At 40.6% G+C, this 23,896-nt stretch overlaps 1 protein-coding gene across 2 annotated transcripts in view; it reads right to left on the reverse strand.

The window, feature by feature from the left end:
• Positions 1 to 23,896, reverse strand: part of LOC117445751 (adhesion G protein-coupled receptor D2) — a 95,747-nt gene that overhangs the window by 9,566 nt on the left and 62,285 nt on the right. The window contains exon 24 of one of the 2 annotated variants that reach the window (XM_034081593.2): positions 14,500 to 14,582. The exons of the other annotated variant lie outside the window; for it this stretch is intronic. Within the exon in view, the coding sequence (XP_033937484.1) occupies positions 14,500 to 14,582 (83 nt within the window). The remainder of the gene's footprint in view (positions 1 to 14,499; positions 14,583 to 23,896) is intronic. 2 annotated transcript variants of the gene reach the window in all.

Below are 23,896 nucleotides of genomic sequence, written 5' to 3' on the forward strand. Positions count from 1 at the left end.
AACGGGTCAGTGATATCCATTCACTGTCTGTACATCCCTCATGCACTCAGTTCGCCCCAGGGCAAACGAGAGTGTTGTTGAAACCCAACCCTGCCTTTACACCAAAGGTGGTTGGTTCGTGTACCCCGATTGACATTGAGGCATTTCCTCCGCAGCTGGTTTCCTCCGGGGAGCAGCAGCAGGATTTATTGTGTCCAGTCCGGGCTTTGCACACATATATGGACAGATCAAAAGAGCTTCGTCTTAATGACCAACTCTTCGTGTCCTGGGCTAAACCTCACAAGGGTAAGCCTGTTACTAAGCAACGACTATCCCACTGGATCGTGGAGGCGATTGCTTTGGCCTATACGAGTCAGAATCTGCAAGCACCTTTGGGTCTGCGGGCTCACTCGACTCGGGGCATGGCTACATCCTGGGCTTTGTTCAAGGGTGTTTCCATCCAGGATATCTGTGCGGCGGCAAGCTGGTCTTCGCCACTCACTTTTGTCCGCTTTTACAGACTGGACGTCTCCGCTCCAAGCGTGGCCCGAGCAGTGCTGGGCACCTTGTTGAGTCGGGACTCCACCTGTTAAATTCTGGTTGATCGGTGATCTTCGAGATAAGCTCGTCTGGCAATACGGGAGCTACAATATCCCATAGTGAGACATCGAACGGAGTGTTATGAATGAGAACTATAGGTTACTTACGTAACCCCAGTCCTCAGAGTAACATGAAGTGAGATGTCTCACCAGACGGCCCTCCTTGCTATGGTGAAGCGAGAAGAGGTGCTTATTTTGAATGACGCATGCGTCGTGGCGCAAGCTACTTATAGGGGGTGATTTCCCCTGACGTTGACGACAAGAATCACCGGCCAATCAGGATTGGCGTAATGAGATTGATGCTTCTGTTTGCTCCGCGATGAGGCGCATCCCATAGTGAGACATCTCACTTCATGTTACTCTGAGGACTGGGGTTACGTAAGTAACCTATAGTTTTGTTGTTACTCTCGGAACCGATAGCAGACCCGTCCCAGAAGACCTGAGGCACCTTGATGGCTCGTAAGTTCAACAATATACTTTGGTCCTAAACCATGTAATGATTTAAAAACTAGCAATAGTACTTTAAAATCAATTATTTGGCCGACTGGAAGCCAATGTAGAGATTTTAGAACCAGACTGATGTGATTCAGCAGCGTTCTGAATCAGCTGCAGTTTTCTGATGGATTTTTTTGTCAGCCCTGTGAATACACTATTGCAGTAGTCGAGTCTACTGAAAATAAAAGCATGGACAAACTTTTCTAAGTCCTGTTGTGATATTAGTTTTTTAATCCTCGATATATTCTTCAGGTGATAATAAGCAGACCTAATGACTGTTGTAATGTGGCTGTTGAAATTCAGATCTGAGTCCATCACTACACCTAGATTTATGGCTTTATTAGTGGTTTTGTAGTCTGCCGACTGAAGCTCTGCGATTACTTTTAATCGGTCCTTCTTTGCTCCAAAAACAATTATCTCTGTTTTTTGTTTGTTCAGTTGGAGAAAGTTCTGAGTCATCCAGTCAGTGATGTGCTCAATGTACTTGCTCAGTGTTCTAATCGGAGAATAGTCTCCTGGTGATTTTAAAATAAATCTGGGTGTCGTCTGCATACAGTATATGTGATAGCTTAGATCGCTCTTTTTAATAATTTCAGCCAGAGGTAGCATATAAATATTAAAAAGCAAAGGTCCTAAGATGGAGCCTTGAGGAACCCTGCATGACATATTTGTCAAAGTTGATGTGTAGTTGCCTATTGAGACAACATTTTTTCTGTCCTTTAAGTAGGTAAACCAATTTAGAGCTGTTGCTGAAACTCCCACCCAGTTTTCTAGACGGTCTAGCAATATGTTGTGGTCAACAGTATCAAAGGCAGCGCTGAGATCTAATAATACTAAAACTGATATTCTGCCACCGTCTGTGTTTAAATGAACGTCATTTAAAACCTTTACAAGTGCAGTTCCACAGGACATCTCTTTCTCCATATTAAGTGTTAGACATTATAATTGACTATTCTTGTCTGTCACATACTCTTTTGTCTGTCATATAAGTGGCGCAAGTTGCGCAACTGATGCGGTATTGCGCTAAGGAGAAATTATTTTGACCGGACACTTTGACCGGAGATATTTAAATTTGCCGGTCTTCAGCATATTTTACCGGCTAACGAGAACTCTGCCACACACTGCCATGTCCTGCATATTTATGTACTCAGAAAGTTTTAGTCTGCAACCTAACACCAAGTGTTTAGAACTAAAGTAAAAAGGTTCACAACAACAAAGACTGAATAAGGCATTTTATAAAAGTATTTAGTTATGTTTACTTTTTTTGTACAACTTACTATTACAATGTACTATTTTAAAGATTCCATATTTGGCATTCTGAACATTAATAAAGCAATAAGGAGGTGATGTACAGTACTTCACAATCCACTTTACGCAGACTGGCCCTGATGAGTTTTTATTTAACTTTAACGTCAGTGTTTTTTTGTAGTCATAATAAAAAATGTACTGCAAAGTGCAACATACATATTGGTAAACAAATAAATATTGTATATTCTTGAATGTACATTCTATACATCTCACAAAAACAAAAGATTCAGATAATAGTAAGTGAATGTGTCTGCTAATGTGTATGTTTATGTATGTGTGTGTGTGTGTGTGTGTGTGTGTGTGTGTGTGTGTGTGTGTGTGTGTGTGTGTGTGTGTGTGTGTGTGTGTGTGTGTGTGTGTGTGTGTGTGTGTGTGTGTGTGTGTGTGTGTGTGTGTGTGTGTGTGTGTGTGTGTGTGTGTGTGTGTGTGTGTGTGTGTGTGTGTGTGTGGTCTAGCATTACTATACTTGTGGGGACCTAAATCTGTTTACACAGTCACGTCACGTGTGGGGACTCACCTCCCTTATGGGGACAAAATGGAGGTACCATCATTCATTTTAGGGTGAAGACTTGGTTAGGGTTAGGGTTAGGGTTAGGGTTAGGCATGTGTTGGTTATGGTTAAGGTTCGGATAAGTCTCCAGGAAATGCATGTAAGTCAATGTAATGTCCCCTGAAGTGATGTATGTATGGTATATGTGTGTTTGTGTGTGTGTAGTTGTGTCAAAAGATGGATGTAAGTATCTGTGCTAGTGCACACATATATCTGCAGGTCTATCGGTTAGATCAATATCAGAACCCTTAAGAGGACTGAATCAAACAGAAATAATCTTTCCTTTCATCTTTCACTCCCTTAATACGTCCTCCGGTCTCTCCTTCTCTGTTTCAGAGCACCACAGACAAATGCTGGCAGGCCTTCAGATGCAAACAGCTGCTCTTAGATTGTCACTGTGAAGGGAAACTGATTATTTAGTCTGCTGTTAATCCTTAAGGACAGCAACAGTTTTTTGTAAGAAACTGAAGACTCTTAAGAGGCTGGGTCCTTTGCCAAAGGCTGCAATAACAGTATAGCAAAGGCTCCCATAAATGAACATCACAGACTTAAACACAGCTATGAGTGAAGGAGCGAGCTTTGGGACATTTCGCTCAGCATCTGTTTGGAGCTGTGGCTTTGTTTTAGGGAGGTCAAGAGTTGAACAGAGAAAAAGACTGACTAGACCTGAGAAGGCCTGATCCACGCCCCTGAGTCACTTATTATTACCCTTAATTAACCTCTAATAATGTCAGCATTTTGATAATTGCGAAAATGTACTGTCTGGTTCGGGAGAAAACAGGTCTGTGTGTACTAGTGTAGTCAAGAACACTGCAGCTACAATCCACACCACAGGGCCATGTCCCAGCCCTAGGGTTCTTATTTTGTATATATAGTAGAACGGGATGTAATAAATAAATACATTCATTACTTCTACTTGGGTTATATCGGATGGTATTCATTTTGGTCTAAAATGTTTGGCAGGGCTGTTTCTGCTGATGTTAAATTGTGTTAGACAAAAAGCCACCAGCTGGCAGGGAGGTAGCCAATATCCACTAGTGTTAAGTAACATACCCCCTTATGTCAAAAAGTCACTTTCAATCTTTGAAATCACTCTGACATTTAAAGTCAGGGATGTACTGTAGTGTCAGGACTAGGGCTGTACCTCAGAATTTGTTTTTTAATTGAATCGCTGGCTGCCCTCTACAGGGCTGGCTGGCCTCTACACGGCTCACTCTAGTTGTCAGGGTGAAGGTGGCATACCAGGGCCATGGAGGGAAAAAAAAGTGTCATGCCAATGTCAACAAATTATGATGGCTGATGAAAGAAGAATGAGCCCTGAACAAAGTGTAAGGGGAGAGACAAACCCTATCTGCTGGGTAAAACAACCACAGTTAAGGTGCTATTGAGCAAAGCATTGGTGCAGAGACTATGCATGTGAAATGTTAAAAAAATCAAATGGAATATTTTATCCTGAGTTGGTAATTAATACACTTTATCTATTCCGTTACTATTTTAAGACATATAGAGACGATGAAGAACGTGTTCTATGTAACCAAGGCAACAATTTGGCACAACATTGTTGAATTCACCTCCAGCACCTAAATGCAAGACTGAGAGCAAGAACTCATGTTAACAGACATTGGACAAGTTCTGTCTCTGGGAGTGTACCAGGCTAACAGTGCATATCAAGCTCATAGTCTAATGTGAGCTGAGTGATGTAAGGTGAGGTGAGGTGAGGCAGTGCGAAGCCTGAGGCTCAACACCAAAGCACAGGGCAGCAGGCGGATCAATACGGGCTCAGCCACGGGCGAGCGAGGTCGGGCGGTGGGCAGGGAGGAGACGACGCTTCACACAGACCGGGTTTCATGTGCATACACACTTATATAACAAAATGTTTAAAATGGTTGCATTCCGCCTTCATTGTGTATTACTCGAGTATGTTTGCTTTAAAATAAGCTAATTAAACAAAAATATCAGCAAATATTAAGTATATATACAGTATATATGGCATATATATATTCTTAATATTTAATGAGTTTAGTTTAATTCAGCTGTGCAGTCTACAGACTAACTGCAAAAAAGGAATATGCTGAAAATCCCGCACGGAGCTGCATACAGTGTAGTTCTGTACATTTTTATGCTTTGAGCTACAACGTTTATTTATCAAGTGTTTATAAAATGTGACCTGGAATAAAAAGGGGTGACTTAAAATCTATCATTTGTGTCACCAATTTTTTATGTCACCATCATTTAGTCCTATCCACCCTAGATCCACTGTCAGTTAAGCAAAAGTAAGTTCACATGTCAAAGTAATATGAACCCTGCACCCAGCAGTATTGCTCCTCTAACACCAAGCAGTTGCATCTGACCACTATTTTCATCTGGTTGGGAGAGGTGAGACACACCCAGTGCAGCCAAATCAAAAACAGACATCCACAACTGATATAAATGTCAGTTTGAATTTGTAAAAACTCATAAATAATGGATGCTTCAAGTAGGCAGGGGAGCATCTTCAATGAGCCCAGAGTGGCGAGTGCCGAGCATGCTTTCTCATCTCCAAACCGAGAAGCCATCTTAATGACTGTGCCCGGAGACCTGGGGGTCTCTATCAAACCCCCCCCCATTTTTTGTAATACCGGACCCCCCCACGTCAAGCTTGTCCGTGCTCCCAACCACCACACATTGTACAGATGAGAACATGAGCCCTTAAATTAAACATTCACAGCAGCGGCGGCCGCTGCCTGTTTTAAGCAAATCAGCAGAAAACGAAACAAACAGGGAGCCTCAGGAAGATCCATGGGTGTTCAATGAGACATTTTAGGGGGGTGTCTGTTGAGTCTAGCGGAGAGCAGAACACGCAAATATTGTCATATTTCTTTATTTGTTTTTTCTGGATAAAATAAGCTGTTATCCAATGTTATCCGCTTGTTGGAAGAAGAAGTAAAAGAGCAGTTTATTTTTGTGAATGGAGCACTTTCTGTGCATTGAGGGACAGAAAGAGGAAGATAAATAGTGTTTGTAATTATTTCTATGAGTGGCACAGACAGTAAGTGAGAACCTTTGAAATAAAAAGTAGACAGAAAGATATTTAGTTCTACACAATGACACTGGGCAGCATAGCATCCTACATTAAAAGGACTGAGGTCACCTCTGGGGAAGGATGACGGTGGATGAGGTAGGGACCACTATCCCCCTCTCCTGACCTGCATTTAGACATAAACAGGAAATTGCATACAGGAAGGAAGTCATATTTTTTACAGCTGTGCCCTGGATGAGGACACCATTGGCTGAGATGTGCCTTTTAAATAAATGTGTGCAATGTACTCAAAGTGTCAGATGTCTGAAATGAATTCAGTATAAGGCATAACCTGAACAAATGTCACGACATGCAAACAGAGGCTGCTGTTTGTGTATTGAATGAAACCGTTGTCATTGTCTTTTCCTATCGGCATTATAAAAGCCTTTTCCTGCACCAGCCCGAGATAAAGCTTTGTGTCTCTTTGTTTTTGTTCTTGGAAGAAGATCAAAGCACCAGGTCCAGACTCGGGGCTTGTGATCTGTCAGGGTGCTGGGATTTATATGGCACTTGCATCCTACGATACTCATCACATCTGCAAGTCTCAGCGATAAATCAGATTGGCAGCCTGCACAGCATTACATATATATGCTATGCCAGAATTTACTTTTGAGGCAAATGTTTTTTTTTAATATTGTTACAAGATAAAAATACAGTTGCTCTGGGGTCTCAAGCCTCTTTTCTCCGTTATTGATGAGTTATTTCACCCATCAGGGCAATACCTTAGAGACGTTCTCACAGGAACATGCTCACTTTTTACGCACAAAGATGAAGAGACCCGATCAATTTTTTCTGTCTGCCAAAAGGGTGGTTAAACTGAGGCTGAGAGGTGGACGCTGAGGATGGGGGAGGCAGGCCAGAGCCCTACAGGAAGTGATTTAATGTCCAAAAAGACATGCGCTTGTTTTTGCTCAGTCTCTTTCCTGTTGTGTTCTGATAGGGACTTCCTCTCCCCAGTGGGGATGGATACGGGTGTCATCCGTCCATCCATCCCACCCACCCACACCTAGAAATGGCTTACGGAAATATCATTCTGCTGCAATGCCATTCTTGCAAAAAACACATCAGACCCTTTGGAAATGAGTACAAATGTGTGTGTATATGTATAGGGGGGACTTCAACACATTTTAGACATCCTGATGCTTTCATAAAGATGATATGAGCAACAGTTACAAAGGTTTAATCTTAAGAACCTGAAAACGTCACCAACCAGTACTGAGAAGGTAAAAACAATCAAGAGGTGAGAGGCCAAGAGGAAGCAGACATTTGTAACTTGGTGTGCACGAGCATCCCCACCCATTTGCATCTATCTATCTCTGTGTGTGTGTGTGTGTGTGTGTGTGTGTGTGTGTGTGTGTGTGTGTGTGTGTGTGTGTGTGTGTGTGTGTGTGTGTGTGTGTGTGTGTGTGTGTGTGTGTGTGTGTGTGTGTGTGTGTGTGTGTGTGTGTGTGTGTGTGTGTGTGTGTGTGTGTGTGTGTGTGTGTGTGTGTGTGTGTGTGTGTGTGTGTGTGTGTGTGTGTGTGTGTGTGTGTGTGTGTGTGTGTGTGTGTGTGTGTGTGTGTGTGTGTGTGTGTGTGTGTGTGTGTGTGTGTGTGTGTGTGTGTGTGTGTGCATGAGCACCATGTATGGGCCGGGGGAGGGAGAGGGCTCGACCCCAGCCATGGTAACACCAGGATGATCTCTTCCTGTCTGCCTCAGTATCTTTGCAACCAACTCCCTTCCTTTCCGCTCAAACACACAGATACAAGCACACACACGTTCATGATACCATACTTCTGGGCACCTCATCTCGAAGACATTCTCAACTATCGCTAACCCAGCTGACCCTGAACCTTGTTCTAACCCTAATTTACACTCTTCTCTGTCTAACAATACCATGCAATATAAACACAGGCTGGAAAATGTGTGTCAAGGTGATTTTAATGATGCAAAGGAACAGTATCAACAATATAACCTTAACAAAGGTAGTATTGTTTTGTTTGAAGTTAGAGTACATTTTAGCATACTTTAATCATCAGTGGCCATTGGGCTCCAGACCCAGAAATTAGAAATACAACATCATTAATGGAAGTTGTAATGTTCCATATCCACTAAAAAATCTGATTGAATTATTCATCTAGTTTAGAATCAATACTAATTAAGAATAAAAAGGGTAAAAGATTGACTTTAACATTTCCTATGGCTAAAAAGAAAAAAACATAAAAGATTCGGTACTATCATGATCCTGACCAACTTTCTTTTTTTCACTTGTTTTTTACTGCAGGGGTGTTTGTGTGTGACCAGGTCCCTGTGGTGTTTCCATCACTGACCAAAGCGCCCCACGCCACGATGCTTATCTGCTCTCTTCTCTGTTGAGGGATTTAATGCTGACTATCACACAAACACAATGACCCACACGCCAACCTCATCTCTTAGTCATTCTCCCCACCTACCAACACAATTGTACAAAGTGATTCTCTATCACACACACACACACACACACGCGCGCGCGCGCGCACACACGCACACACACACACGTGCGCATACATTCATCTACAGATGGAGGAAATAAACTCAGCGCTGCCTGTGTCTGCTGAGGATGTGAGGTGCAGTGATGGCACATTAACGATAGGACCCATGACAGCAGTATGCATTGGCTGCACTGAACAAAGCATGCAACCAGTTTGTAATTCAATGAGGATTGTTTAAGAGAAACAATGGCCTTCGGCCCCACTGAGGGATAGAAAAGGGTGAGAAAGGTGAGTTTGCCAGTGGAAGCTGACCGGTGTTTTTCTGTTTTAAGCAACGGATGATCCCGTGGGTTTGATGTTCCTAGATTAAAGTGTTGCTGTTGTGCAGCTACATCCGCTGTTGTTCAAGTACCTAACAGAAAGGGCTGACAATGAGTAGGATGGAAGGGAAAATAAATACTCCCAAACATGCTCAGTATGGTGCCAAAAATACTATTTTGAAGTGATATGAGTCATAGGTTTATATTAAAAAATGAATAAGCAAGTAGGATAGTTTGATCAAACTGTCTTTGAGGAGTTTTTTGCATTGTGTGTGACGTTTGTGAAGTTATGGTCACTTCATAATCTCCCTTAGCCCACACGTCAATTAGAAACACAATTGAGTTAATAAGCTGGAAGCATCTGTTCTGCTATCAATTCACCAACATTAGCTATGAAATATATACAATAAGGCCAATTATTTATCATAAATACAATTAAAGATGTTATCAATTAAAAAGAAGAAAAGAATCACAAAGTTTGTGTAATGTCTGAGATTATTAATTGGAACTTTTTCCAAGGGAAAGGGATATCACCTCATTTATGAATACAATTGTTTTAAGTACAGTAGCCCTGCAATAAATGTTACATTTGTGATTAAAACACTATTTATTTGAGAGAATAGAATATGGAGGAATGAAACCCTCTTTAATGATCACACATGCAGAGCACACAGCACACAGTGACGTTTGGCCTCTGCTTTTAACCCATCTTAGTACTAGGAGTCCAGTACTAGATACAAACTATATGCAATATTCCATACTACTTTCTTCTTTACCCGCGGCCTGCTTATGTTTGTGTGTATATTTTCACTCTAGTATTTGCATTCCTTGCAGCCCATTTGGTCTATGCTAATGGAGTCTACTCAAGCAGAGCAGCAGGTCTTAATGAAAAACCTTTGGCTGGTGATCAGTGCTATTGATCAGGCTGAGCCCCAGCTTTAAGCAGGGCTAATTGATCAATCACCACTGGTTGCTTCGGATTAATGGAACATGACTGGTGCTCCCCTCAAGACATATCCACCTCTCATGAAAGGGCCTGACTGAGTTTACTATGTGTGTGAGATATAATCACTTACATCGTGCATATGTGTATGTGCATGCAGTATGTGAGAGAGTGGGAAGAGCCCTAGATTAGAGTTTTATGAATGACAAAGTGTGGTATTTTACCATTAGTGTTTTTTTCAATAATACAAATGTCCTTTGATAATTTGTTTAAGGAATGGGTTTAATGTAAAATGACATTTCAGACATCAGTGTGTTTGTGGCTGTGCTTGACATCTGAAAGTCAATGACAGACAGGTCTGACAGTGTGTGGGTGTGTAGCGCTTTGTTTTATTTCAAATGAAAACGGAACGTGAAAGTCTACAAAGTCTATACAGCAAGTGTAAATATTATAGATGCACTGATATTTGCTAATAATATATATTAGACTGTTATTTGCTTTTTACTACAAATTGGAAAATAGCGATGTTGCATTTCGTCCACCTCTGATATGATGGAAATGGTGGCCACAGGTGGAGAAATGTTTTTTATTGTTTGTCCAGAGAAATCCCTCCAGTGTGGTATGGGGACAATTTAATCAACAGTGTGTAAAAAATACAATAAAACGTGCCCCACCTTGGTTTAAAGAGCTGCGTACTTCTTCCAGAAGACATTTTATATGACTATTTTATATTCAGAAAGCTTTTGAATCCAGTCCAGCCTAAAAGCTGTTTTAGACCATTTTTCATATTGACAGAATTATGATAAGTATATAACACATTTTTGATGTTCAAAATGTATAAAGTTTTGTAAATGTTAAGTGTCTTGCTGGTTCCATAGCTGATAGACATGACACCAGCTATCCCCCAGTCAGGATGAACTGAGGCACACAGGCCAAAACATGAAGTCCTACTCAAACACACACGCGCACACACACACACACACACACACACACACACACACACACACACACACACACACACACACACACACACACACACACACACACACACACACACACACACACACACACACACACACACACACACACACACACACACACACACACACACACACACACACACACACACACACACACACACACACACACACACACACACACACACACACACACACGAATACTCACACCCTGCCATTGAATGACTGACATGCTGGCTAGTGGTGGTTCCACGGAGGATTTGTGTCTGTATGTGTGTTTGGGGGGTGGATGGAAGGTTCCAGCTGGCCTGTCATGGGACTCCCTATCGCGTGTGAATGGTGCTCAGACGGAGCTATGTCTAAGGGGTCCAACACTGAAACACTCAACAGGCTAGTGGAAAGTTCAACTGGGGTGAACCCAGGAGTGCAAAACCAAGAATATTGTTTTCATGTTCCCTTCAACAGATAGAAAATACCTATGGACTATTCATTTGTCTAATTTAAATTACAAAACATCATTATAAGGACTGAAAAAACACTAATGACAATTCCAAAGGGTTTAAGTGCAGATTAAATAGACAGATAAACTCGGAAATATATTCCACAGTTTAGTTGTATTCTGTTATTATTATTAATATTATTATTATATTGTTATTTTTATTCTAATGTCCTGAAATGTTTGTCCCTGAAGTCCATCTATTAAAATGATGAAAGACAAATTACTTTATAAAGTAGACACTTTATAAACAAAGCTAGGACATTCACGTCATATTTGTATCTATATGGGTAAAGATGCATCATGAATTACATTATTAATAAAACACACCTGAATTAATCTACTTAAAACTTTAAAATGATTGCATCGGATAATGCAATGTTAACATTACCTTTAATTGTATTGATTGCATATTTAATAATAGACATATTATTATCAATAATGCCATAAATTACATAAATAGATAAGGTATAATATCGTGACAAGCCCAACGCGCTGAAACACATACAATGTTGTCACATTTCAGCCGATGAAGAACATAATTCAAAAGTGTTCTTTTTATATTGAATCATCAGTTTAAACAATTGATTGATGTCTGCCCATTTCCCATCACACACACACACACACACACACACACACACACACACACACACACACACACACACACACACACACACACACACACACACACACACACACACACACACACACACACACACACACACACACACACACACACACACACACACACACACACACACACACACACACACACACACACACACACACACACACACCCCTCCCGTCATTTAGTTAACCTTGACCAACTAACCAGCCACACATAAACACTCACACCCTGCGATCCTTTGACTGACTTGCACATTTTGTGGAATGAGACCACACTTCCACCCAATAACCTCTGGTGTGAACTTAATTGTGTATACTCTGGTATTGAGTTTCGGAGCATGCCTGGGTCCCGTAGCGCTCAAAGAGAAACAGACTCGGTGAACTTGACAATGAGTGAGTAAGAGAGAGATAGGGTGAAAGAGAGAGAGAGCGGGAGAAATGGACCACCCAACGGCTGCGAAGAAAAACAAAGCTGGGTGGAGAGCGGAGTCAGCTTCGATCACCTCGGAGGTAGGACAGTTGGACATTGTTGTGTGGTAGCAGTTGGACAAGGGTGAAAGAGGCAGAGGCAAGAAAAACAGAAAGCGGAAAAGGTCAAAGCTAAATCTGCTGATTTGTTTGGATTAAGCCTATTTTGGATCCAAATGAGCCGTCATCATCCTTTATTAAGTGAATTCTTTGGTTTTCTGATCTTAATGTGGTCAAACATTTGCCAGATGTGCTATCAAGGGGGTGTAGCAGTTTTAAACTGAATTAAAACATGTTTATTAATTAGATGTATTAAATGAGAAGTAGTTTCTCCTACTGGACTTGATGTTTATGGCCGGCTTTAAACAACTAGCCATGAATTGGAAAAGTTTCCGAAGGTAAAGTGATAAGCGCACTCACCTACTCTCAGCATAACCACTGATATGCCCTTTAGCTCTTAGTGCATCAAGCTAAAGCCCAAAGGATGCTCAGTTTACTCTCTTGTAAATAAACAAAGACAATATTGTTTAAGTGCTTCATTTACAACAACAAAAAACATATAATTTCACTAAGATAGAAAACAAAATACTTTAGATCTAGCATCAATGAAAGTAACTTGTTCAGGGAGATATGTGGTGATGATGTTCTAATGTTGGCCACCAGGGGGATGAGGATATGCAGAGAGGGATCAGGCAGTTGGCTTCAATGTGTTTCAATAGAGAGGCAGTCAGTCATTGGTGAGCGTTGGTAAGGGAGTGTGAGAACTAGTAGTAGTTCAAATGAACTACTTAAAACAAAAACAAAGTACCCCAGTTGCGGGCAAAGTTACCTGATGATGATTATAATAATTAAAAAAGCAACAAATTATATCTAAACATGCAAACACTTCACTAACTAAATTGATAACATTCCAGTGAATTAAATGAATATAAAAACTCTGAAGGAGCAATCATTGTGCAGCAAAAAAGTGTGGAAAACTGTGTTTTACTTAAAGGTGGGGTATGTCATTTTGGAGAAACCAGCTCGAGCGTGCTAGAATTTGAAAGTACACAACCCGGAAAAAAATGTGCCTCTTCCTTCAGACTTCCTTACAAAGCCCCTCCTCCAACACACAACACGCACATGACCAATGAGGGCACGAGATAAGTTTGTGCACAGATGCAGGTAGGCCATCCAGTTACTTTAGCCGGGCCGGCTCAGATGATTGGTCGTGCTTTTTACAGTAGGCTACTACGGCTTCCACAGATGACATTGTCAAAGCATTTCATATATTCATTGCTATTGGGATGTTAAGAGCATTCCATGGAATATAACAAATAATATAATATATAATATAATAAAAAGTGTTTCTGAAATAAATTACATACCCCACCTTTAAAGGTGGGGTAGGTAAGTTTGACCTTTAAAGGTGGGGTAGGTAAGTTTGAGAAACCGGCATGAGATCGCTAGATTTTGAAAATACACAACCGGAGAAAATCTGCCACTTCCTTATAGAGCCCCTCCTCCAACACACACGAACGCGCACATGACCAATGAGGGCACGAGATAAGTTTGTGCCCCGATGTAAGGCTGACAGGCAGGTAGGCCATTAGCCGGCCCGGCTAAACGGATTGGTTGTACTTTTTACAGTATTACGGCTTCTACAGATGACATTTTTTTATGGATTTTTTGTTAAAGCACTTAAGATATTCATTCATCAGGATGTTAAGAGCATTCCATGGAATATAACAAAAAGTGTATCTCGAGCCGGTTTCTGAAACTTACCTACCCCACCTTTAATACTAAATGCATTTCTGAAATTATTTTTTATTTATTTTTACAAATGTTTTAATTTTATTTAATGGTACAAAAGCTTACTATATAAAAATAAATGTATATAATTTACTTCAGCATCAAGAGGGAAGAAAAAAGCTGATTGAATGAAACGGTTCTGTACTGACTAGGTGAGAGGATTAACAGACCTGCTGCTGTTGAATGTGTTAACCACCACAGTTATCACTCAGCCCCTGACTTGAGTCTGTTTCTGTCCTGAGGTCAAAGATCAAATGCTGCCTTTGACCCCCTGAACAGCCCTGTTACCCAATGCTCAAAGTCCCACTGAAGTGACTGATACACCCTGCTGTGTGTGTGTGTGTGTGTGTGTGTGTGTGTGTGTGTGTGTGTGTGTGTGTGCGTGCGTGCGTGCGTGCGTGCGTGCGTGCGTGCGTGCGTGTGTAAGGAGTCAGTTACCTTTCTGTGCACATAATGGCCTTTGGAAGTGTGGCTCAAGGGACTCTCTAGTCTCTCTGGAACACAAGGAATGGACAGCTGACCTGAAGACAGACATAAAGACACACACACACACACACACACACACACACACACACACACACACACACACACACACACACACACACACACACACACACATTTAGTTCTGCCAATAAAGTTCGGCTGAAAAGTAACTGAATACACACATGCACACACGCAAGGACACGTGCTTGGAGCAATTCGGTAAGCAGAGGTGAGCATCTTGAAGTCATGTTTCAATGAATAATAATATATAAAAGAACTGTATTCAAATATTTGAAGTTAATGAGACATGGCAGAATTGCATGCATATTTAAGAACACCAATATTTCCCTCTCAAAAATCCTAACATAACATGGTGGGAGTGATTTTTCATATTTGAACTGAATAATGATGCAGGCACAATCCAAGAGAAACATTCAACAGAGGACAGATGTGGTTTTACAGGTCATTTGCATGTGCTGTATGCCCATAAACACACATGCACTTTCATAATGGCATCAATTAAATGCAGAACTAGATGTTCCTAATTTTAGAAATAGACCACAAATTATACTATAATGTTGGAATATGATTTCCAGACAATGCGGAAGGGAAGGGCTAGTGTGAGCAATTTAACTATGTGTCGTACCTCTTGTCTACAGCAGTCTAAATTAACTTTCATTAAAGCCTTGAAGAACAATTTTCACATTCAAGACATTTCCAAGCTTATATTCAATACCTGAAAATATGAACATAGATGAGATAGAATGGCAGGAAAAGAGCAAAACTATTTTAACAACTAACATAGGTATTTGAGTATTCACAGTTAGATTCATGAGTTAAATAGAGAAACAATGATCCAAGGATTTCTCCACCTTTATGTGACCGATGAGATGCACTGATATGAACAGATTACAGAGGGAACAAGACAGAATCATAACGGATGCTGAAAGTGGAGTATTATAAATGGGAGCCAATTATAGCAGAAAACAAAGAAGGCAAGACAAGCGTGGCTAATGATCATATTCATCAACTGCTGACACTCATTTTACATTTCAGGCAATTAGCCGATGCTTTCATAAGGGGGTGTGTTACAATGACTGAGCAGGTTCTGGAAGGCTTGTTAAAGAACACCTGAAATATTTCTGAAGAATTATGACAAATACAAGGTGAGTTACATATTGGGATACAAACTTAAAAATTAAGCTAAATGTAATAGTGTTATTCCTCCACCTTGCATCAGCTAGGTACAAATGTTTTGAGGGGTAATCAGACAGGAATCAGGTACTTTACTACACATTTAGTGATAATGTGTGAGAAGATAATAAGGTTTTAAACAGAAGCATGATTTGAATATTGTAGCCAGCTACTACAGTCAGCTGATGCTATTAGTGAGACTGTGAAACTAGAATGAGATTATGAAGATATCCATTTGTATTTATTCTAAAGTTATATGCAGTTTAATTACTGAAATAACTTACTGTAAAGGGGTTTAAACTGTAGGATATCCTCATATGTCTGACATGGCTTTGTCATTTTCTTTTACAAAGGTTATATTGGGTCAAATCACCACTAAATCTACACAATTGGTTAAGGATTTTAGTTCAATTACTATGCTAAATGTGGGCTATTTTCTACATGAAATGGTGAATAAACATCTTCGACTTACATTATTCATGTCTCGAGCAGTGCAACAATCTGTATGTTAAACCTGGAAGTTACCCAGTTAGATATATGGATACAATCTCAGTAGGTATATCATTGTCCTGAACCCTTCCGCCCCATCTGTCTGTCTACCTGCCTGCCTCTCTCCTCTCGCTCGCTGCCTGTCATGTGTGCTCCCCAACAGGCCTCCTGTGTCTGGATTAATCTCCCTGGTTGACTGCTGATCTGAAGGTGGGTCAGACACCATCAACCAACACCAAAACTCATTTCACTGTGTCACTGCAGGACATCCCCGCCCACTATCCCCACTGTCCCACACTCTGCAAAATATCTTCATCTGTCTCTGTCTCATCTACATGGACGAGGGCAGGAGGGCGGGTGGCTAGTCCGAAGGAGAAAGGTCAGCGCATTGAAGGAGTACATCATTCTGAGGTGTCAGAGTCGCTCTATAGGAGAGCAGATGAAGGGGAGAGGATGGGAGGGAGGGAGAAATAGAAAGACATTTTTTTATATTTGTCTGGTTATTGGTTTTAAGCCAAAAGTTTGTCATGGCCTACAGAGTTGGCTTGCATCCACTTTCTGCAAATTAATCATGTATCTGATTCTGTTTTACCATCACGTGTTGTCTTTGATTGTATCTTAATCGTAAGAAAACTGCACACACACCCATACACATGTTACTCAAGCTATTAATGGTCATTTGGTGGCTTAAAAACACACCAGAGGGTTTACTAAAACACCAGAGGCTGGTAGTCAAACACACACACACACATTTTTTGTCATTCAGAAATGATCACACTATGCATCCACCACACTTGCTGGCGTCTGGCATGAGGTAAACAGCTTTTAATAGCATCAAACCCACTGCAGTTTGTTTGGGACCATCTGTCCAGTCTATTGTGTTCCTCTGTTGTGGCTCTTTGGAAGCCCATCGTGTGACAGCTGATGTATGGGCTCCTACAAAGCCCCCCCCGGCCAGGCCCTCGGGATCTTGCCATACTGCTTTCTCCCTTACTATCAATTCCTTCTTCTTCTCCTTCTCTTTTGTCTACCTATTTTTCTTGTCCTCCGTCTGCTTCACTGATTTTTTTAGAACATGAGATTGCAATCTACAGTCTTTCAGTGATGCTATGTCAGCTTAGAAGGGGTTGGAGTAGGAAAACAAGGAATTGTGTGATAGAAAGGGGTAGGCTAGGGATTAGCATCTAATGTAGAAATGATCAACTGTGTCTCAGAGTCTAGAGTATGGTGATTTGATTGAGCAAATAATAATTTTGATTCATTGAGGGAAAATGCAGAGTAAAACCTCGATAGAGTTAGACATTTCCATATGTAGCTTTAGAGGAAAGGCATATTAATGCACCTCCCAATTAGTTTGTGGTTTTACATTTGTCCAGTCTCTAAATCTGAAGTTATACATTTTAATGTCATCACAATGACAAGTGTGAACGGTTAAAACAAACAAAAGAAAATGTAGCACTGAATTTATGGCAGATTGCAGTACAAATGTGAGCTAGTTGTGAACTGTGCATTAGCAAGAGTTAACAGTTTCCCAGGGTTATTTCAGGACAGGCACGTGATGCAGTACAATTGTAGAACAGGTGGAACTTGATTGGAAGGTAACTTCTAAAATACCTTGACAGACATACATCATGCAACCTCCAATGCAAAGATAGTCTGAGCACCACCCACCTACACATTTCTCCGCCCAATTCAGAATATTCTTTTGTTTATAAAAAGAATACCAGTGTCTCAGGTTCATTTGAGAGGTTGAGGGGTACACTTAAGTTGAGGGGTGGGGGTGAAAGCTGGGTTCAGGAAGTGTTCACTCCTTTCTTCCCAGGGTGCCCCTGGCCTCTCAACTACCAGTCAAATGCTGAAAGAAGCCAGATGCAGGCAGGATAATCACCACCTAATAAGAGGCTATATTGAAAGCAGGCTGACGCTCATGCGCTACAAGCTTAAAAGGAGTGTGCACCAGCATGCACACATGTACACAGCGGTAGTTGAACACACATGCACACACATCGTGAGGGCAGGTGTAATTATGGTGCACGATGACACACTTCAGAAAGAAGCGATCACTCTCAGTCTTTACACATGTGGACAAGCATGTGTACAAAAGACAACACACACACATAAACACACAGACACCCACACCATATCATGTTTCCCTCTTTCTGACTTTAGTCCTCTCCCACCATCCTAGACAAATGTTAGCAGATGGCGGAAGATATGAATAATTTTGTGATATACCAATTATCAATTTAGAAAGACAGAACAGGATCCCCTATGGTTTGGGATCTGGTTGGTGTATGTTTTAGTGTGACCCTATGAAATAATATGAGGCTAAGCATAGAACATGTAGTCCTGTGCACATGCTAGAAAGTGATGATTCCACTAAACCTTTGGGAGTCTAAATGTTGCTGAAAAAAGCGACACAATAAATCTTCTTGAGGTTAAACTTTCTATACTGTAACTGGTTCATTAGCAGGCAGATTTGTTTTCTTAACAGTTTTTTGTTCGATCCATCATGTATTAAAAGGTCATTTTTGCTTCCTTTGTATCTTGGAAAATGTTCTGATGAAATCTAGAGTGTATGTTGGCAGAGCTGAAACACAATCTCTAACCAGCATTTAATCAGAAGAGAATTGCTCAACCTCAACCAGTGTTGGTGGACTGCAGCCCAAACTGAAGTCTGCACCAGTTCAAATACAAATATGGTATTACTTAGGCCCACCGTTCTATGTGTATTACAGCAATGAACATATGTTTTTATTATGTGTAACTGCATGTTTTGGGCACAACACTTAGAGGCTGATTTTGGCTGCAACCTTTCGCACTCATGCAGCTTTTCAAATTTAGCAGTGCTCTTACAGGCTATGTAAATGAGCACAGCTGCAGCGTACAACATTTGAGAGTGCAGCTGCTAACAAAAATATTTGTATTTCTCTAAATTGATACATGTAGACTACTTTATATGTCTTTCTTCAAGACATCTTTTCACTTGGCTCTAACCCTATGATGCAGGACAGTACCACTCTAAAATATGTAAGCAAACACTAGAGGCAACAGATAATAATGTTGGAGGGACTCAGACTGTACTGATAAATATTTCTAAATTATTTTACTTTCTTCAGTGCAGTGATATAGACAATTCAGCACTAATAGAATTTATGCTCTACCCTATCTGGTATAATAATTTGCTTTATTTATTTCCTCCGATGTCCCTGGCCTGCAACTAACATCGGAAATATATATTCTTCTGCTGATCTTTGCCTTGTAGACCGATGCGCATGTTGAGTATAGGAGAGTGTGATGTGATGCAGGAATTACTAATCTATATTATAAGCTTTAGTGATTTTTTGCGTGTGCATGAAAAATGTGAAAACAAAGAACTGTTGAGTTTGCAACATCAGCCTTCTCTTGTTTCATTTTGTGCATAATGTTTTTAAATCATTATAATTTTATTAAGCAGCCTAAAATCATTTTTTAAATACACTATGTCCCCAAGAAACAAAATGTATATGCAACCATATGCAAGCATTTGTATTGTACACAAATGAAAATGCCCCATGGCAATCCTTTCACACAAAACACAACCATTAGTCCAGACGTAAACATCCCCCTGTGGCACAGCACACCCAGTGTCCTGCTCTTACACCATCAGCAGCATCAACCGGAGAATCTATATTCTCCCCTCTGCCTTTTTTTCATTTGAGTGACTATGAGGAGCAGCGGCAGCAGCGGCAGCAGCTGCAGCCTCTTTCCCTGCTCGTGCTCAGCCGGGGGAAGGCAGTAGGTTGAGCAGGCGAGGCAGATTTATGGTGCTGGAGGTGACCTCTGGGGCCGTAACACGGTGATGGGTGAGTGGCTCTCAACAGTAAGCTACTGGCACTTGACAAAGTGCCCGAAGCAGAATGAATTTACTTCTCTTTTCCTCAATCATCAAGCAGCCACTGCCCTGACCCCCATCCTGACTGCTATAACAAGATCTCCCATCTCACAAGGGCCTGAAAAATTTACTGTCACATCTACTTTTCAATGAGCTCAAGTGAGCACTTCTTTCACCTTCAACGGAGCAGGTGCCGGTGTGAAGGAGGGCTAACCTGCCCAAGTGTGTGTTTGTGTGTGTTTTATATATTGTGTGTGTAAGAGAGAGACATTGATATAGAGAGAGAGAGACGGAATAAAGAAAAATCACTTAGCACTTTCTAGTACAATGTACAATGCTTAAGTTCAACTCTATGAAGTCCAATTAAAGCAAGACCTTAATGAAGTCCAAAAATTAAAAATACTCTAAGAGAAATAAAATAATACATATCCTGCTGCCCAATATGTATCACAATGCCACAATCTGAGGGACCATTGATGACCTAGACACAGGTTCATATCCATATACAGTACATACACAAACACATGCTCACACACATGAAATATAAACTGTATATATTAAATATATATCAATGTAGATGTTGGATAATGATCTATATATATATACACACAAACCAGATAGTAAGAGCAGAAGATAAAAAGGAAATGGTGAAATAAGGAACAACATGAAACAATGGACCTGCAGGTCAGACTGGAACCTGAGGAGCTGCAATGAGGACTTGGGACGTGCTCTACCAGAAGACCTACTGGGGCACTGTTTTTGTGTCCAGTTCAACATACATACAGAATATGCATAGTTCCACTGACTTGCTCTAACACTTGAAGTAGAATGGGAAGAATGGGGTTGCTAGGCAGGGACACAAAGGGCACCGCTATACGGATGTCAGTAGAAACCTCTACCATTTATATTAGAAGTCAATCTACCTTATCACATCGTGTACACACACACACACACACACACACACACACACACACACACACACACACACACACACACACACACACACACACACACACACACACACACACACACACACACACACACACACACACACACACACACACACACACACACACACACACACACACACACACACACACACACACACACACACACACACACACCATTATTAAGTATGTGTTTGGCAGCTTTCATCAGCTTGATGGCAATAGAGTTGGACTTAATGATCCTGAGATTTTTTTTTATATGCAGACGATAAATCTTGAAGCACACACTTTTAAATTTCACCTTTCTTGCACTCCAGTTGTTGAGGTTAAGTGACACTGGATGTGACATAGAGCAAAGAAGCTGGCTTTTTTTTTTCTAAGAGTATAAAAAACAAACAAAAAAGCATTTCCTTAATAAAATCAATTTATTTTTATTTTGTTTGGTTATTTTTTTTAACCTCGTCTCCTACAAAAATTCATTATTAAAAAGCTCACTTCCCAGATTATTGTTAAACACTTTATTGATTTAAAACATGCATCAAAACTACTTGGTAGGGTTTAGTAATTACATCTTGGATTGGCCTAGAATGTGTTTGTTTGTGAGCCACATCCCTAAGCCTTGTTTGACTAATTATCCTTCCAGACCTCAAACTTATACATACTACTGCACAATAGGATGAGAAACTCATTTGTGACGCGTCAAAAACAAACGTAATCCATGAGAAAATATGTTTCCCTTGAAACATTGCGTTTATTTAGGGGGAACACATTTTTAAGATCATCTTCAAGTACAATAGTATTTTTCCTCAGGTTAAATCATGTAAAACGTAAATGTTTCAACAAACTAACATACTGAAAAATATGTGGATGAATTCCATTTGTTTAAATAGATACTGCATGAAATAATCATGTCTATAACCGTAAGGTACGAATCAATACACTGTATTAAAGGAAGTTGGTTATGGCACCATTTCATTTTGTCAACTTCGCTATTTAAAATGCCATAAGTAATTCAACCTCTTTTCTTTTATGAGCTGCTTTGTGTCCACCCTAACCCTCTGGGATAATGTTATCATGATAAGCCAATAAAAATCAATGATTAAACATGTGTAATTTTCCAGAGACGATGTATTACAATTTATTGTCTCGCTCATCACAGCAGCCCTGGAGCGGCAGACACTCAGTGGGTTACAGCTGAAAGTAAAGGAGGGTATTAAAAGCTATTCAATAAGCCACTGTAAAATTGATCAGGCTATAAAGTTGCTACCCCGCTGCTCCCCAACCACTCCAAACAGGGGAGTGGGGCTGTGTATGACGGAGAGCATGAAATAAGAGAGAGCGGGAGAGATAGGAAGATAGCGAGAGGAGAAAAAAAAAGAGGACATTAGAAAAGTAAGATAACATATAGAGTGAGGGTTAAGTGATAAACTATTTGGAACAAATACAATTATACAGGACGAGCGGAACAGGAATCATTTGCTGACAGAGACCTAACTTTATAATATCATAACAGTTAAACCATGTGAGTTGCCATGTTATAATACTATTAAACCATAACACATTATAAATAACACTATACGATGTCTGGTACTCGGTGTTCCATAATCTTTATTTATTTCCTGTCTTTTCTTTTTAATTTATATTATTTGTGGTGATAGGTTAAACTTAAAAGAGAGCAGATTACATTACACCAACACTGTAGAAATACATCTGCTTTGCAGGTTACAGGCTCACCGAATGCCTTTTCACCTAGACTTCAGAGTCTGTTACAACTTCGCAGCTCGTGGGATAGTGCATTTTTTATTAAGTCAGACAATTTATCCAATATAACGTAAGCTGATTTATTTGTCTGCTGACCATCAAAGGTGGTTGTGCACAAGCAAAATAGTACAAGGGCATTATTGGCCAATAGCTTCAGATGATTGCAAAGTAGCAATGAAGTCAAAGCCGAATGCTAATCCTTACAAATACAATTTCCATCTCATCAAAACCTCCAAACAAAAACCATTTACGGGTGATAGAGGACCAACACCTCATGTCACTTGAAGAGACAGATGTGCACACTGTCCCACCAACTTCAATAATTGCAAAAAAGCTCTCGACATTTTGGAAAATACAACACGACAACCCTTGGAGATTTATTGTTTGACAATGTATATGGACAGTATTCCAATTGGGCCTTTCTACTGCTGTCTTAAAAATAAAAATTCAAGAAATAGGTGAATTCAAGTAGCAAAGAGCAGTGCTGTCGGCTGAATCGGTGGCAGTGGCTCGGCAAACTGCGTTTTTCTTTTAACTTTCAATTCTCCTAAGCATCCGTGCTTCACAGCCCCTTGGGCTATTGCCTTTCTCAATCTGTCCCTGGAGAGGCAGGAGTTATGGTCCCTGTCGATTGAGGAGAAAGGGATGTTATTCCCCTGTCACCCCCTGGTCGCACCGCCATCCTCCTGCCCTGATCTACGGCCTGACTCACCCCCCTTACCCCATTGCTCCCTCCCTCTTCCCCACTTTGCCTCGTCGTAAGCTGTCGGCTATGTCGTTGCTATGGGCTGTTGAGATGAGAACGATGAAAAAATGTTCCTGGGGGGAGGAGGCGGAGGTGCTGATATTGGTTTAGAGGTGCTATTGGCAGCTGCACAATGGTAGTAGTAGGGAATGCTTTAGTACTGTGTTAAGACAGAAAATGTGTGTGTGTGTGTGTGTGTGTGTTTGTGAAAATGCAGTGAACACACAACAATGTATAAAATTGGCCAAATGTTTGATTTTGTCTAAAATATGTTTATATTAAAAATAAAATATGTAGTGCAGCGTTATATAACACCTACTGTATTTACCTACAAGATAGAGT

This window comes from Pseudochaenichthys georgianus, chromosome 4 (genome assembly GCF_902827115.2).
Source record: "Pseudochaenichthys georgianus chromosome 4, fPseGeo1.2, whole genome shotgun sequence".
In the NCBI taxonomy this organism is placed as follows: Eukaryota; Metazoa; Chordata; class Actinopteri; order Perciformes; family Channichthyidae; genus Pseudochaenichthys; species Pseudochaenichthys georgianus.